General features: G+C 37.2%; 1 protein-coding gene across 1 annotated transcript; it reads right to left on the bottom strand.

Annotated features, from left to right (window-relative positions):
• Positions 1 to 3281: 3281 nt before the first annotated feature.
• On the bottom strand, positions 3282 to 16582 carry SLC17A3 (solute carrier family 17 member 3; the record flags this gene model as incomplete). Its single annotated transcript, XM_079712685.1, is given in 14 exon segments — positions 3282 to 3416; positions 4331 to 4421; positions 4715 to 4862; positions 4936 to 5083; positions 5362 to 5373; positions 5375 to 5524; positions 5648 to 5766; positions 9377 to 9410; positions 9414 to 9463; positions 12124 to 12151; positions 12155 to 12211; positions 12293 to 12545; positions 12731 to 12947; positions 16471 to 16582. Coding segments are annotated over 14 exon segments (1527 nt in total). The 5' UTR covers positions 16556 to 16582.
• Between the last annotated feature and the right edge of the window lie 2149 nt (positions 16583 to 18731).

Here is an 18731-nt window from a genome sequence, read left to right as displayed (position 1 = left end):
CTCAATTCTGACACTGTCTACTTGGAGGTAGCATCAGATCCCACAGCTTAAGGGCTGAAACCCACAAGGCTGCCCCCACTTCAGATGTTCCTCATAAACCTAGGTTGTTACCTGTGCTTCTGACATATTGGCTGTAAATCAGAGGCTCCTACGATCCCCTCCTCTGTTTCAATTAATTTGCTGGAGTTGCTCACAGAACTCAGAAAGCCAATTATCTACTGGATTATTGGTTTATTACAAAGGATATTAATGGCTACAAAGGAACAGGCAGATGGAGAGATACATACGGTGAGGTCCAAAAGGGTCCCAAACACAAGAGCTTCTTCCCTATGGGGTTGGGAGCCCAGCACATGGACATGCTCTGGTTCAACAACCTGAAAGCTCTCTGAACTCAACTCCTTTGAGTTTTTATGGAGGCTTTGTTATGTAAGTATGATTGGTTAAAACATTGGCCGTTGGCAATTGATTCAACTTCCAGCCCCTCTCCCCTCCCCAAAGGTCACAGGAGTGGGACTGAAAATTCCACCCCCTAATCCAGATTGGATTCCCTTGGCAAGCAGCCCCCATCTTTTGGTACATTCCAAAAGTAACCACATTAACATAACAAAAGATACCTCTCCACTTGGGACATTCCTAGGTTTTTAGGAGCTAGGAAGCTAGGAAGGGACAAAGACCAAATATAAAATTCTTATTATAAATTACAATATCACACAACACCCAATGTATAGTCATCTAGACCTACAAACCCATCAGTAAGCTCCCACATGGACCTTTTAATACCCAGTATCGTCTCATATGGAGTTACCAACCCTTATTGTACTGTGATTCAGGCCTGTATAACCCAATATATTGTCATATGGACTCCCATCTAACCCACCACGACACTGACATGTGGACTTGCGTGAATGAACTGCTATGTGCACAGATCAACCTTTCACTCACAAAGGCAAAGCAGCACCATAATCCCATCCAATGTCTTCCCTCTCTCATAATCATCATCATTGCACCCATTTTTACCTCTTCTTCTTTATTGTTAAGCAATACAGGTGTGCCTCCTCTATTTAGGGAAGATTAGAGTCAAAAAACAAAACAACAGGATGGGGAAAACATTTTTGTATGTGTTCTGGATTTCAGAAAAGACAGCAGAAATCACTCTTAAAAACTTGATTGCAATAGGAAGGGTAAAATTGCCATCCTAAACTTTAGGAGCTTTCACTGTGTAGTCTGTAACTTTTGAAAAAATAATACACCTAAAGGTAGAATCATTTTAATCAACTGATTCAATTTTCAGTCATCTTTCATTTTCAAGGTAGATGTTTTAATAATATATTTAATAATCAAGATCTTGCAGCTGTTACAAGCATATGGAGACTTTAGGTTATACTGCCCAACAGGGAAAACTTAGAGGTTTCATTAGCACCAACTGGATTTTCTTTTTCTTTTGGGACATCAATATCATGGGAACAAAGAGGGTTCATCAAACAAAAATGTATCTACTGTGGAACTCCTTAATTTAGTTCAACAAGTAGAGTCAGCAGGCATTTTACTGAGAAAAAAAATGGATTCTTTTTCTCCGCCCCCGCCCCCGCCACCCCGGCTTTATTTAGATATAATTGACATTTAACATTGTATAAGTTTAAGGTATACATTGTGTTGATTAGAAACACTTATATTGCAAAATGATTACCACCATAGTGTTAGCTAACACCTCCACCACGTCACATAATTACCATTTCTTTTTTTGTGTTGAGAAATTTTAAGATTTAAAAGTTTAAATTTAGCTCAGGAATTACTTGCATAAGGAGATCTCCCCTGTGCTCTTCAGCTTAGAATTGGAACCCCTCATCTGGTCTCCTGTAATGACCTGCATGTCCCCCTGCTATTGTACCTAAGACAAAGAACTTGCCATGTATTATTATGTGTGTCTTCCACATCTGAATGGACAATAGTGACTGTGTCTAATTTACTCTAGTGTTCCAAGGGCCTAGATTCTAGACTATGCAAAATCTCAGTAATTGCTGTTGCTTATTCAAATTTGACCTTCTATATCCTTGCCCTAATTTTTCACTCAGAACTAGCGTCCATCACATCACTTCTATACAAAATAACTTGATGGCTATAATCTCTATTCAACACAGTAGAGATCACCATGGGGAGCAACCTAGAACATAGTTTTGGCCCCTCTGAACATGTTACGACCCACTGACACCTACAAATTATAATTTAAAGAAATACTGAACTATTTCATGTTTTGATCTTTATATATGACAACCACTGAAATTAGTTGGATCCTGGAAGGAGAAACATAACAGACTTACACTGGGTAATTTGAGAACAGTGTTAAATGAGACAATTTACACAGGATTGGGAAGGTGGGAAGGAAACCACAAGATAATTCTTGAGAATGCCAGAACTTGCAACATAAAGGCCAAAAAAGGTTTGATGGGACATGGGAAGAGAGAAATTACCAGACTATGTGGAGAGGGCTGTCTGCTAGGAGCTGTGAACTATACAGGAAGGATCAGCCACCTGCAGTCCCTGCGAGGAGGAACTTTAGAGATAAATACTCCCTGTCCTCACTCTCTTGCATCCACTGAAAATCCAGCAGAAGGCAGTGGACAAGAAAGTGTAGGAGGCAAACCACTCAGGTCAGCCTCCTGGGGCCCGAGCAGGATGCAGGAGAGTGGAGCACACAAAGGGAGGAACACATGGACAATATCCAGCCCAAGAAATATATAAATTAATATTCATTTTCACAAATAGGAGGAATCATTGCCCTAGGGAGGTTACTGCCCTCGATTAAGAGTTTCAAAACATAGTTTCCTGTTTAGAGATTCAAAAACTGTGAATCTAGCCTGCTGGCTCCCATAGAGCAGCTCCTCTGAATTCATTGTTAATTCTATGAAGATGACAACTTTGTTCTTGGCTATCATTTTATTTGAATTTTCATTCCTCTTATATTTTTCTCAAAATGAAATCTGAGTAAAATAAAGAACTGATCTCAGATTTGAAAAGAGCTACAGCAAAGAAAATTTTTTCTGTTGGTATTTTCGTCACTGAAGGCTTCTCGTTTATGAAATAAGGTGCCTAATGACTTTCCATGCAAGGTGGGGTAACTAAGAAGGAAAAATAGCATAGAATTAAAAATTTAATACTCCAACATAAAATAAAAATTAAAAAAAATTGTAAATCAACTATTCTCCAATATAAAATAAAAATTAAAAAAATTTAAATAGTGCTTCTCTGGTTATAACCATAGATGAAATCATTTCTCTTTACCTTCATAAACGAGTGAGTTTCCTTTCTTTAGCCCAGTCTTGGACATCTGCTTTTCCAAATATAAGGTAGAGGATCAGTCCTAATGTGTTAATGGTAAATGACAAGGAGAAAACATTCCTCCACCCAAATTCAGGGTCCTGAGGAGACAAAACTTCATGTAAATATTACTCCTTTCATCCCTTTCTCTATGAAACTCATTAATAGTTCAGAAGACAATGTTCACCAGTGGGTTTTTGTGTAGAAATTCATTTCCTGAACACAGCTTAATAGTTTGATGGAAAGAATTTCAAAATGGAGTCAGAATGTTCTTCATAAAATGGACTTAAGGACCGTTGCAATTAACCTCCAGAATTGTATTTGTCCCTATTTATCAAAGTGCCATACATTTTCTCTTTTGTGCGAATCATGACTATATATATGCTAATAATATTTCTTCTTGAAGTGCAAGAAGAATCTTACAAGAAGAAGATTGTGGGCTTTGGAGCTAGACAGGTCTAAGTTAGGAGAATTCCAATTCTACACCCTCTTAGTGGAAAGACATATTCTATCAGATTTTAGTCATCAGGAAATGAGGATAATAATGTTTCATTTTCATAATTGGTAGGAGAATCAATACTTAAATGAGATTACTGCATATGAAATACCTGTAATAATACCTACATGTATCAGGCACTTAAATATATTTGATTTTATTATCTCTTTGCTTTTGTATGGTTATGCAAATGAAAATTTCAAAGTGTTGCAGAAGACATGGCAAGTTGCATATATGCATGGATTCATCATCTTCTCATAGGACATCTATGTGGCTGTGTGATTTCAAAGACTGGATATTACCAGTGGATCACTAGTGAGTGCTTTGGTTTCAGAATAAGTAAAGATTGAGGACATGAAGGAAATTCTTTTATATTTTTCTTTGCCAAGTTGATCTTCATGACAAAGTTATCCACAATTTAATTTTATTATCCAAAATGTGAAAACATTTTTTTATGCTATTACCTTTATGAATGGATTCAGTAGACTGTTTTAAGAATCCTTAACAAGAAAACTTTACCTGACTGAGAAGAAATCCACTGACAGTGGGTGCCAGGATAGCAGATATCTGTGCAAACCCCCTCGAGGCTCCCATGAGAAAGCTGGAATGCCTGTGGGTGACAGGAATGTCCCAGGCTAGATCCATAGACACTTCAGCCCTGCTTAGCATATGAATCCATCATATAGTAATTATGTCAAAAAGGACTCTCTCTGTGTATATTCAATGAAAGGTACTGAGACAAATCAACAACACCCTCCTCCCACATACTTGAAAAAATGGCCACAGGCTATCAGTGGTCCTTGCCCATGATTTATAACTTCACAAAGTCTGGGGCTCCTGGAAGGCTGCAGGCTAAATCTTTTTCAGGAAATATGAAAATGAGAGTGGAAATTATAGTGCTACCTTGGAGCAATATCTAAGGCATTGGTATAGATCCCTGGCTGACTAAACAAGCTTAGTCCACAGGAGAGCGTCAGAAGGCTCACTGCTGTGATATAGCTGGAGGCAACGTATGGCAGAACCACAAGGGATGCTGAAGAGGGGAGACTTCCTATGGAACGAGGAACAGATGAATTAACCAAGATACATCTTTGGTTGTTGTATGCCTTATGAATTATCAGAGCTTTTGGTCCTGTTCTTAACTAGAACTGTGACAATTTTCCTCACTGTAACAAGCCTAAAATTCTTGGTCAGAAGGAAATCTGCCAGGTAACCTCCCAGGATGCCAACGACCCAGGCAAAAATAAAAGGAAGCGCAGATAGGAAGCCACTCTGAGGGGAAAAACTTGAGTAAACCATCATAATAAAGGCTGTGAGATCACACCTTGTATTGATAAAGCACTAATAATCATACCGACAACTCTGAAATCATACTTTCCTAAGAAAATCAGTAGCCTCTTCCATCATACCCTCAGAAAAGCTACTCACATGACTGTCACATTATCTCTTGGTTATAAAACATAAAGTTTTCTAAATGGGATGATTTGTGAAGGCAGAGTAATTCGAGAGTCATGCAAACAGGAGAAACGGGTGGAGGGAAATATACTCACATCTCTGATATCATACATTGAACACAGAGCTGATGTAAGTTGGTGTGTATACAACCATGACGTTAATTAACCATTGATGGCTGAAACAGCAAAAACACAAGGACCAGAGGGGTAGAGATCTGACCATAGCTTTGACGGGAAGAGGCTGCTTAGAAGAGCTGACCTGAAAACAAATTTACTGATTAGAAGAGTAAGATCTGAGACATGCTCACACGTTCTTAGTTACCCTGATAAATCCAGATGCTGATACAAGATCTCTGGAGAAGGTTAGAGTTTTTATGTGTACCTGTTGGGCCAAGGAGGATATGATGTGTTCTTTTTCTGTGATGTTTATCCATGGGTGAGTGATGGGGTCATCATAAATCAAAACAAGCCAGAGAAGGCAGGAGACACAGCCAACACCTCCTGCTAGCAGAGGTAAAATTGGTAAACTTCTGTGTGAATTTCTTTTACATTGGGATATTTTCTGGTGTGGTTCCTGGTAAAAGCTCTTGCTCTTAATATCTTCTTCCCATTTCTCAAAATATTCACATGAATATCACAGCTTTCTAGAACCCATTCCTTTATATTTCTTGATTATTTGTGTGCACAAAAATCACAGACCCTAGGAATGGCACTAAACTTGATATCTCAACCTTTTTAATACTAATAAAGGAAAACTATTTCTCTACTCACAACTCTTCTGACACCAAATGTGTGGGGTTTTCACACTAAGAAATTCTCTAATTCTCTACAGACACCAACCTGGCATCCTACAGTTTAGCTCAGTTCTGACATTATCTGGCATTAGCACAGACCCTACAGAGTAACGGCTCAGTCACACAGGCTGCCCCCTACTTCAGATACTAATTGCAAGTAATGAGTCCTCAAATTACCCACACTTCTGTTCAACTTTACTACAAATTCAGAGGTTCCCACAACTCCCTTTTAGTCTGATAATTTGCTGGAACAGCTCACAAAAGTCAGGGAAATATTCATTTATGTTTACTGGCTTATTATAAAAAATATGATAAAGGATACTGATGAACACCCAGATGAAGAGATACATAGGGTGAAGTCTGGAAGGGTCCTGAGTGCAGGAGTTTCTGACCCTGTGGAGTTGGGGATATGCTACCGTCCCAGCACGTGGATGTGTTCACCAACCTGGAGGCTCTTAGAACCCCATAGTTTAGGGATTTTTATGGAGGCTGTATCATGTCGGCATAATTGATTATTAACACAATCTGATGCACCCTCTCCTCCTGGGAGGATGGAGGGTGGGTCTAAAAGTTCCAAGCTTCTAATCACCACTTGGTCTTTCTGGTGGCCTCTAGCCTGAAGATATCCAGGAGGATACCAAGAGTCACCTCATTAGACAAAAGATGTTCCTATAACTCAAGAAATTCCAAGGGATTTAGGAACTCTGCTTAGATGCTCCTATCATCCCCACCACTCAACATGAAATTACAAGAGTTTTAGGAGCTCTGTGTCAGGAACTGGTGGCAGAAACCATATCTATATATTTCTTATTATGTCACAATTAGCCATTCTAATAGATGTGCAGAGGTAGCTCATTGTTTTTATTTGCATTTCCCTAATGACTAAGGATGTTGAGTTGACCACCTTTTCACATCCTTATTTTCCCTCTCCCTATCCTCTTTAGTGAGGTGTCTTTGCCCATTTTTAAATTGGGTTTTTGTTTTGTTATTGAGTTTTGAGAATTATTTACACACTCTGGATAAAAGTCCTTATTGTATATGTGTTTTGCAAGTATTTTCTCTCCGTCTCAACTTGTCTCTTTATTATTCTAATAATGCCTTTTGAAGAGCAAAAGTTTTTAATTTTGATGAAATCCAATCTATCAACTTGTTATTTTATGCATCAAGCCTTTGGTGTCATAGCTAAGAAATCTTTGCCTAAATAAAGAGCAAAGATTTTCTCATATGTTTTCTTTTAAAAGAATGATAATTTCAGATCTTACAATTATATCCAACATTCATTTTGAGTTTTTGTGTAGAGTGCAAGATATGGATCAAAATTCTTTTTTTTTTTTTGAGCACCATCTGTTAAAAAGACTATCCTTTCTCCATTGAATTGCTTCTGCATCTTTGTCAAAATCAGTTTATCATTAATGTGTAAGTCTATTTATGACTCTATTCTGTTTCAGTGATCTGTTTGTCTCTATGCCAATACCACAATGTCTTGATGACTGTAATTTTATAATATACCTTGACATGAGGCTGTGTTAGTCTTACAACTTTGTCATTAATTTCCAAAATTGGCTATTCTAGGATCTTTTTATTTTCATGATAATTTAGTTTTCAGTGCATGTTTCACATCTTTTGTCAGATTTAGCACTGTTACATATTTTTGATGCTATTGAAAATGGTACTGTTCTCTTTAATTTAAATTTCTGATTCTTTCAATTTTTGTATGTCTAAAAATGTCCTTATTTTGCCTTTGTTTTCGAAAAGGTTTTCTTTGTCTCTAGAATTCTATGTTAACAGATTTTTTTTATTTTTTCTTGCAGTATTTGAAAGATGTTGTTCCACTGCCTTCTTGATTTTATTGCTTCTGATGGGAAAGCTGCAGTCATCATATCTTTGTTCTTCTCTCTCTATTTTTAAACTTTGGCTGCTTTTAAGATTTCATCTTTATCACTGGTTTTGAGCCATTTTATTATGGTATAACTTGGTACAGCTTCCTTCATATTTCCTGTGCTTGAGATTCATTGACTTTTTTGGATCTGTGAGTTTATAGTTTCCAACAAACTTGGAAAACCTTCAGCCATCATTTCTTCAAAGGTTTCTTTCTGTTCCCCCATCCCACTCCTCTCCTTTGGGTACTGCACACCTTACTTATGTTCTAATTTTATTATTACTTTTTTCTCTGTGTAGGTCATTCTGGATGGTTTCTATTGCTACTTTTAAGTTCATTAATCTTTTCTTCTGTTGTATCATCTGTCATTAATTCAATCCTTATATTGTAGTTTTTATCTCTAGAAGTTTGATTTAGGGTCTTTAAAAATATATTTTGCATGTGTCTACTTAAATTTTGAACAAATAAAGTTATAGTTATAGTAACTATCCTTGTGTGCTAATTCTAACATTTGTGTCAGTTCTGGGTTGGTTTTGATTGGTTGATTATTCTCCTTATTATGGATTGTGTTTTCCTGCCTTTGTCCATACCTGGTAACCTATGCTTTGAGCCAGACATTACGAATTATATCTTGTTGGGTGCTGAATATTTTTGTATTCCTATTATATATTTTTGAGCTTTGTTTGGGGTACAGTTAAATTACATGGAAACACTGACCCTTTGGGTCTGGTCATCATCATTTGTTAGAGGGCTCCACAATAGTGTGTCCTCTAGAGCTAATTATTTCTCACTATTGAGGAAAGACATTTATTAGTATTCTGCCCAATGGCCCAAGAATTATACAGTTTTTCATTCTGTCTTGTGGAAACAGGCACTATCCCTGATTCTCTATAAGTACTGGACACTGTTCTTTAAATTTTTCCAATGATTTCCGGCACCTCCCCCCGCCCCCACTGGCCTCAGATGATGTCTCCACACAGGTATTCTAATCAGTGCTCTGGTGAGTATCAAGGGGACTCTGCAGATAGCCAGGGTTTTCTCTGTGTGCAGTTGTCTCCTGTTAGGCACTCTTTCCTGTGAACTCTACCTGCCTAACTTTCTCAGGGCTCTTACCTCCATCTCCTCAACTCTGATACTTCTGTCTCTCACAAACCACCACTCTGCAAGTCTGTCCCCTACTGCCTGCTAGGGCAATAGATTTTGCCCAATCACTTTGTGTTAATAATGCATCATGGCAGGTTAACAGCATCATAGGCAGGAGGACTTCCAAATCCTTTGATGGTATAAGTTAATTCTTCCCTACTATTATATTAAGACATTTTCTTTTACTAGGATCTTTCTGTCTCGATTCATTTCCTCCAGAAAAATACACACAGATAGATACTCAGAAGAATCTCCCTGAATATGAAAACCTAGGAGTGGGGAGACAGCAGCTTACCAAAGATATAGAAGACAAAAGGCCACCCAAGGGCTTAACTGATGATGCCACCCAGGAGGATGGCAATGCAGCTTCCCAGCATCATTCCTGAAAAGAGAGAATAAGCTGTGGGGCTCTGGACTGCCACCTGATAGATGCCTACAGGATGACAGATGACATGTTACAGAGCAGTATCACCTTAAAGAGATAAGCATAGTAGAATATATGAACTTCAAACTTGTGATTGAGTTCATATGCTCTTCTGAGGACCCATTTTCCTGGCAGTTCCCTAGTAACATTGCAGATGACAACCATGCTTCCTTTTATGCTATTTTAATTTTTAATTACACAATTCGTATAACATATGCTATTGTAAAAGTAAATTACTGCAAAGAACCAAGGTTCCCCTCACATGCCCCCCAATCCATCCCCACTCGAATGTTAACCAACAGCTACAATTTATTATATGATGTATAATTGCATACATTTTCCTCTCTGCACACATACATAATGTATATCTGTACATACATGCATCTCTTGGTAAATGCATTTATGTAATATGTAGACAGAAAGTTAGATAGATTTGTCTACTAATGTGCTAATAACACTTTTAATTTCCATGGCTTTACCGAGTATTCTCATATATAGTGAAGCACATATCCATTTTACAACTTCTTCAGAACTAGACTATTATGTTTTTTTTAAATTTTCCAGATGAACATTAACATAAACTTGTCAACTTTTATATATATGTATGTGAGTTGTTATTAATTTTAAATAAGCAGGACCATAATGTACCTATTGTCCTGTGACATTTATTTTTTATTTAACAATTGATCTTGTAAATATTTCCATGTCACTGTAGATTCTACCTAGTTGTTATTTATGAACATAAACTTAATTATCACTTCTGAACTTAAACATAATTTATTTCTGTACAGTAAAATATCAGAAGTAGGCTTGCTAAACCAAAGACTGTGCATTTTTTGACAGAACTGCTGAAGTATCCTGCTAAAAGGCCATACTAAATTAAACTGCCAACAAAGATTGTTTTCCTCATCTCTTGACAACATTGGACATCCTCAAAGCTCCTAAATAGTTTTCCAAATATGAATGCAAAACGGTATATAATTTTTTCTTTTTATAGTGAAGTTGAACATTTTTTTCATTTTTATTTCTTTTGTGAACTGTTCATAATCTTTTTGTTTGTTTCTTTCACTTGTTTAACTTTGTCTCAATTTATAGAATCTTTATGTGTTGTGAATAATAACCCTCTGTCTGTCATGCTGGCTGCAATTCTATTCTCCCGGTTTAAACTTTGTTTATGGTGTCTTTTGTAATCTAGCAGTTGTGAGTTTTCATGGGGTCAGATCTGTAAGTTTCCTCTGTAATGATTTCTAGACTTACTCCTTTGCTTAAAAGGGCTTTCCTGATCTCACAGTTTAAAAAAAAAATCAGACCAGGGCTTGGACCCGTGTCCCCTGCATCGGCAGGTGGATTCTTAACCACTGTGCCACCAGGGAAGTCCCAGCAACAACTGTTTTTTATAGCAGTATGTTCTTTTAAAATGAATATCATCTACACATATTCCTGTGGATCTCTCTGATGTTATTTATTAATTATTTCAAATCTTCTTTCAATTCCTTTATTAATTTCTTTTTCATTTGGGTTAGTTCTTGCAGTTTTTGAGTTTGGTTTCTCTCTTTCATGCTCTTGATTTCCTTCAAATGTTTGAGGATTTGGGAAAACCAATCTTTTTTTTTTTTTTTTTTTTTTGCAGTACGTGGGCCTCTCACTGCTGTGGCCTCTCCCGTTGCGGAGCACAGGCTCTGGACGCCCAGCCACTCCACGGCATGTGGGATCTTCCTGGACCGGGGCACAAACCCGTGTCCCCTGCATCGGCAGGCGGACTCTCAACCACTGCCCCACCAGGGAAGCCCAGCCAATCCTTATTTATATTTGAGGATATCCCTTAGTCAGCTGTCATAACCAAAGTGAGTTTCCTTAGTCCAAACTGGAGCCTCCATTCCCCTATCAGTGGATATGAGCTCTGATGACAAAGACTAATCCTCCAGGGTTGTGAAGGGCTCTAGAGAGGCATAAGGTCAGGCAGGGTGTGTATGTGTGTGCACGTGACTCGTTTTCTGGACTTGAAGAATCCCTGGCTCTCCTACCCTTCTCTCCTTACCCAGCACCCATACTTAGGCAATTTCCAGTTTGTTAGCCCTACTCTTTCCATTTTTCATTTTGACTCAATGTAACTGAAACTTTCTTCCTCCAGATTATTCCTTCCAGGTACACTGTGCAGACAGATCATTATCAGAAAGCAGTTCTCAGGACAACTGAGAGCAATTCCAAAGAAGATTAAGTTGGATTCATGCCTCACACTGAGCACTAGTATAAACTCCAATATGTCAAAAATTTAAATATAAAAAATGAAACCATACATATTCGTTAAAAGCCATGGTTGGATGCTTTTGTAACATTTCTAACTATGACTCAAACCATAAAATAAAAGAATTATCAATTTGACTACATAAAAATGTATTTTTAAAAAATGGCAAAAGGCATTATAAGCAAAGTCAAATCACAAATGACAACCTGGGGAAAATAACTAAAAGTCATGCCACAAAGGACCCATCCCCCTAGTTTATAAATACTTGATTGACATTGAGTAGAAGACAAAGAACCTTGCAATAAAAAAAGTCGAAGAACTCAGTGAAAGAAGGTTGGATTGTAGTGGACTCATTTCCGTTATATGTTTTTACCTGAGAAAGCAATGCTGCAGAGTCGGCTTCATTCATTTGGAGGACTCCATCTTTCCCAGAGTGCAAACTGACCCCCATATCCTAACCCCTGAAATAAAAATAGAGTTCTTGACATGTGGTCCTATAGAGAAATTCATATCCAGCACATATTTATAAAATATCTGGGTACCAGTCTCATGCCCTGAAGTATTCGAGTTGCAATGAGGAAACCTAGTCCAAGGTCAGCTGCCAGAGGGGTGAAGAGAATGAGAAATGAGGATCCAAACAGAGCAGCACCAACCACTCGCTTTGTTCCTACACTTCCAGCCAGGTATCCACTGGGAGCCAGTGTCAGGATCATGCCATAGTTGATAGAACTAAAGATGATGCCCTGGATTTGAGGGCTCCAATCATACACAGGGGCCTTAAAGAAACAGAGAATGCTTTGGTAAGCCATTTACAGGAAGGCTGTTGCATAACTTAAGAAGCCTCTTTAGATCTTCCACTTGCTTTCAAATCACTATTTCCTCAATTAAAACTTTTTAACATATAAAGTCTAGAAAAAATAGATATCCAAACAAACAAATAGCAAAAACAAGAACACAACTTAAATCTTGCATTGCTTAACCCCGCAGGAAGACTTTTAGGGGAATTATTTGGGTCATCAAATGAGTCAACAGGCAGCCCCTCGGTGGAGCTGTTAAACTGGGACTGATGGTTTGTGCCATTGGCCATGGTTACCATGGCCATGGTGATGTTCATGATAATATTTTGTGCCATTATTATGAAGTTGCAGAGATGTGTGATGAAGGCTATTCCATAGCGAGTGGAACATAAGCTTGGAGCTGGAAATATTATGACATTATATTAGTGCTTTCTTTATTGAACCATCATTTATTTTTCACAAGTTATAATACAGAAAGGTATCTCCTGACAATTTAAATGGCACTTCTATCGGCTTTGGGAAAGAAAGATTACAAAAGCAGAAAATGACTGAGTTGAGTCAAAGGGTGTTTTATACCACAGCTTTATAGACCCTGACTTGCTCTGGGGTGCTCTGTTCTTCCTGCAATTTTGTCTCTCCCATTCCTAGGTTACTGTATTCTATGGTTGATAAAATTACTCATATTTAAATATATATAGATATGGATATATAGAATATATATATGAAAAGTAAGTATATACATATAAGTGAAATATGTGTAGTATACATATTTAAATTATATAATTTATATTATATGTACTATATTATATACATATATAATGTAAATTTTAAACATTGAAGGAGTTGTTCATTGGTATAGATTTATTATTCTTCTCATATGTCTCAGTCAATGAGGGCAAACTTTCATTTAAACTTTGAAATTAAACCTCTAGAAAGATTTTCTCATTAGAGAAAAATTGACACTGAAAAACTATGAAAAAATATAGTGAAAGTGAAAAAATAACAGAAAAAGAAATGAGCACAAAATTAAAATAATCTGTTTTTGTACTTCCAGGAAAGACAGCTATTGCCAGGAAGAAACTATTGCAACAATCCAGAAAAGAAGTGAAGAACTGTGAACTAGGGTGGTAGCAGTAAAGGAACTAAGATGTGATAAGATCCCAGATAGATTGCAGTAGGGGAATAACTGAATCTTGGTTTCAATTTTACCAATGGGTGAGGGAAGGGCATTAGAGAGGTTCTTGTTCTAAACAGCTGGAAGAATGGAGTTGATGCTCAATGAGGAAGAGAGTTCTGCAGAGAAAGCAGGTTTGGGGGCAGTGGGGTGATAAAGAGCTTATTATTGGACAGTTAAGACAAAGATGCCTTTTAAGCACCCAAGAGATGTTGAGAATGTTGTTGCATATAAAACTCTAGAGTTTAGAATAGAGGTAGAGGCTGAGGTAAAACATTGGGAGTTAATAACCTTCAAGATGATACTTGAAGCCATGGTATTTAGGAAATGAGAATAAATAGGGAAGAAAACCAAGGACTGACTCTACAGTTTTCCAATGCTTAGAGGTTGGATACATGGGAAGAAACTGTCAATGAAAACTGAAAAGGAATGATCAGTGGGGTAGGAATAAAACCAGGAAAGTGTGGTGTCCTGGAAGCCAAGGGGAAAAGGGCTACAGGGAGGAGGGAGTCAGTAGGTGTGTCAGATGTTTCTGATAGGTTATGTAACATGTTGACTGAGTATTAACTCATTTAATCCTCACAATAATCCTATGAAGCAGCTACTACTACTATTCCAATTTTCCAGGTGCAGAGAGGTCAGCTAATAGTATAGCTCAAGTGTCTATGCTCTTAACCACTGCACTGCATGTGTACGGTGGCTTTTATTTTGTCCCAGATGATTCCATGAGAATACCTTTGCCACAATCCAAGTGCACTCATCTATGGGGTTTGTATGGCTGTATGGTGTAGGAGAGGAGAACAACACCATGCATCATCAAGAAGTCTTCAAAACTTCAAGAAAAGAGGTGCCTTGAGGTTTACAAAAGAGCCTTTCCCTCAAGACCATACTCTCTTCTCCTTAAGTAGAACACACATCTTTGCAGTGAATGCAGTGGGGAAGGAAGAATTTGGAAGAAACTGGTAAGTGTACTGTAATTAGAGCAAGGAGCTAAAAACTAATATCTTTGTAAAGGTTTTCCTTTCTTTTTTGGAGCTGGGTGATGACTTCCTATGTCAATCAAATCAACTAATAATTTATCAGTTCTTTGGCCTCTGATCTCCCCAACTTGCTCTGGGATCTTAGAGGCCAAAGGCTACAGAAAGCGAGTATCAGCAAACCAGGAGACTAATGGCTCACAGATGGGTGGGGTGAATGCCTCATGAGATTGCTGAAAGATCCACTAGAGGCTGTATTTAAAAGGCTTAGTCTGGTGCTTGCTGCATATTAAGCGTTCCCTACAGGCTACTACATGTGTCCTTAAAAGTTATTTGTTTCCCGTGTCTATTTAAAATATATGAAAAATAATGTTGGTACAACATCTCATGTCTTAAAATTTAAAAACTCAATATATAATACAATAATACTGCCTTTTGTCAAATTGAAGTCATTGATTTAAGATGCATCATTTTTTGCTCTACTAAAAATCAATTGATCAACTAATCAACAAATCAAACTTAATAGATCCAAAACTAAACTCCTAAGTTCCCCGTCCCAATCTTGCTCCACCCAAATTCCTTCCCACCTCAGGTGATAGAAATTCCATTCTTCCGAACACTTTGCAATTTATCCTTGATTTCTTTCTTTCACAGCCTACATCCAATCTATCTAGAACATACTGCTTTCTTTACATTCAAAATGTATGTAGAATTCAACCACTTCTCACCAGGGCCACTGCTATCTTTTTGTTTAAAGCCTCTTCCATGTGGTTCTAGCTACCAACATCTCTTGCCTAGATTTTTGCAATAGCCTTCAACTTGACTTCCTACTTCCAGTCTACTCTCATTACAGCATTTGGAGTGCTCTAGTCATACCATAAATTTGATTATGCCATTTTCTGCTCAAAATTCTCTACGTGGCCACACTTTTTTTCAGATTAAAAACTAAGGTCTCTATAGTGGTCAATGGAAATGAAGTATTTATAACCATTGCTTAAAATTTTTATTTTTCTTAGGAAAAAGCCCTGAGGAAGTAATAATTCCAACTGTAGACAAGTGTTATGTTACAGGATATCATGAGAGAGAGAGAGATATATAGATAGATATGTTATATATAACATATACAATGTTATATCTATATAACTATATCTATCAATTAATCTATCTGTATGATAGGTAAGCAAAACCCCCCAAAACTCCACAACTTAAATATCCAACCACAGGGATTTTTCAGAAAAATAATATTTTATCTATTGGATATATTGGAATAATAATATGTATCCTTTAAGAATAATGATTGTATAATAAAGCAAATTGAAAAGTATGTGTGGTCCAAAACATACAACATAATACATACAGCACAGAACTATATAAAATACACATGTAAAGGAAGGCAATAAAAACAAATTACAGTGGTTACATTAAGCTTAGTAACATCTTTTCTCGTATCTTGATTTTTTGAGGTTTCTGTATATAATTTTTTATACTTTACTTAATTAAGCAATACAATTATGCTTACAATATTACATGCAATAACAAGCAGAATACACAATACTATGTGTAGACGATTTGGTAGCATTTTCAAGAACGCAAGTGCATATGGACTAAGATTAGGAGGTAATCATCAAAAATAAAATACTTTTTCAGAATTGTACATTAATAGTACTTGATTTTTAAAACAATTAAACACCTTAAAAGACATGAATTCATTTCTTTGTATTACGATATTGTAAAAATCCACCCTAAAACCACATAGTCAAGGTTGAGTTTACCTTTCCCAGGACTGAGCTTCTCATCCCCTTGTACATCTTGGGAGTACTTCCCTGCCGTGGGACTCAATTCTGTCATGGTGGCCATTGCGTTCTTCTCTCCTGATGACTGTTTTTCACCTACAGGGTGATATGTTATCCAAGGTGTCAGCCACGAGAAATGATACTTCTTTGAAACATTTAAAAAGTGGGTAACAGGCAAACAGAAGCTGGGCCATTCCATCTGGATGGGGTATAAGGAGGATCATTACCTAATCTTGGCTCAATACAACAGGTGTACTGTGCCTAAGGCACGGAACTGTTTATTATTTAGGATCTGGAGTACTCACTGTGTGCCAATTTAAGAACGCTGGATTTGGAGCTAAGCATTTCTAAGTTCAAATCCAGGCTTGTGATTTACCTAATGTGCTGAGTGCTACCAGGAACAAATTTGTGTGTTTCAGTTTCCCACCTGCTGTTAATAAGAACAATGACAACAACAGCGCGGCAGCAGCACCTTCATCAAGGATCTGTAAGGATTCAATAGACTGCACGTGCCTGGCGCTCAGCAAGTGGTTGCTATGTTCTTTATTGCCATCGTTGTTGGAGCTACTACAGATGTGGGTCACCTAGGAGCTGTGTCCTTCTGGCATCCTCTACTGTACCTGAGAACCTGGCTTCTGGTACCCCTGATGACTCCCACACTGCTTCCCCGTTTGACCCATTGTGAGTGTCGCTAACATGTGTCATCAATAATTGGAGACCAAATTTGTATGAGATGATACAAGTTTTAATTGGATAAATTTGACATGTAATGTGTAAATTTAAGGTGTACATCTCGTGTTACTTTGGTACATTTATATATTGTAAAATGGTTGCCGTTGTGATGATATTTATCACATTATATACTTAGTACAATATTATTGCCTATGTTCAATAAACTGTACATTAAATCTCTATGGCTATTTTAGTACTTGGTACAAATTTGTACCCTTAAATACCATCAATGTTACTCCCTACCCTCCATCCCCTGGTAACCACTGTTTTATGCTCTGTGGTTTTTTTACATGTTTGATTTTAAAGATTCCACGTATAAGTGATATCATACTGTATTTGTCTGTCTCTGTCTGGCTTATCGGATTCAGCATAATGTGCTCAGTATCTATCCATGCTGTTGCAAAAGGCAGGATATCCTTTTTTCTCATAGCTGAATAATATGCCATTGTGTATATATGCAAGATGATACAATTCTAATCCTGATCATTTTTGGCCACAAGTTGATGATATGTCTACAGTGGTATAGAAAAAAACTAACACAGAGATCTTGACCTTTCTGCTTATAAGAGAAGTAAAACATCTTTCCTACATACAATATTAAGATTTTTAATACCCAAGGGGATTTTTGTATGGTACTGTGTGTAGAATTACAATATTTGTGCTATGTTTAGTGCTCAATTTATTAAATGTTAAACCTCTTAAAGGAAAAGTTTCAAACATATAACTATTTATGCCACTAATAAATCAAAGTTGTTGGTTCAATAAATAATATCCTCTTAAACATTTAAACACTGGCACTTAACTAGACCTGGTCTAAAACCAGTGTTGCAAACTAAGGCATGGCTTCTTAGCATTTATAAAAATTAAAAGTTTCATTAGTGCAGTAAAAGTTTCATGACTGCACGTGCCATAGGCTGCCCCCTTAGGATATAAAGTTAGACCCTCTCTGGTGGCACACGGCCAGCAGTGTTGCTTCTCTTTCTCACTTTGTGAGAGTGTGGGGTTATCAGGGTTGATTGGTCTTTCCTATTCCTGATCCCACTTTCCCTCAACTGCTTGCCCTCCTTACCCAAATCCAACCATTCTTTGTATAAACGAACTTTGTAGGAAGACATATGTACTTTAAACAATGGGGCACGCTTCTGTCTATTCCCCTCTACATATTGAAATTTTACTTTTAAAAATAGCCCTAATAATGCTATCCTTCTTTGTGTTATAACCATTATATGAGCATTTCTTACATTAATACCTTCTTTTTAGAGAGTTATTATGGAATCATGGTTTTAAAACGACTCCATTTCAATGTAATTCTATTTTCTTTTCATGTTATAATTATCCTACTTGGGTGCAGGTCAAGTTCAGAGTGTGGCCTTTGGATGTCTCCTCTCTATTTTTATTCATTGTTTTTCTTAAACAGCTTCATTGAGGTATAACTGACAATGAACTATGCTTATTTAAAGTGTACAGTTCCATAAGTTGTGAAGGATGTACACCCATGAGACAATCAA

Source organism: Hyperoodon ampullatus (genome assembly GCF_949752795.1).
Source record: "Hyperoodon ampullatus genome assembly, chromosome: 10".
NCBI classification, from domain to species: domain Eukaryota; kingdom Metazoa; phylum Chordata; class Mammalia; order Artiodactyla; family Ziphiidae; genus Hyperoodon; species Hyperoodon ampullatus.
The sequence above is the reverse complement of the archived record's forward strand: the minus strand, read 5'-3'. Positions and strand labels throughout refer to the sequence as shown.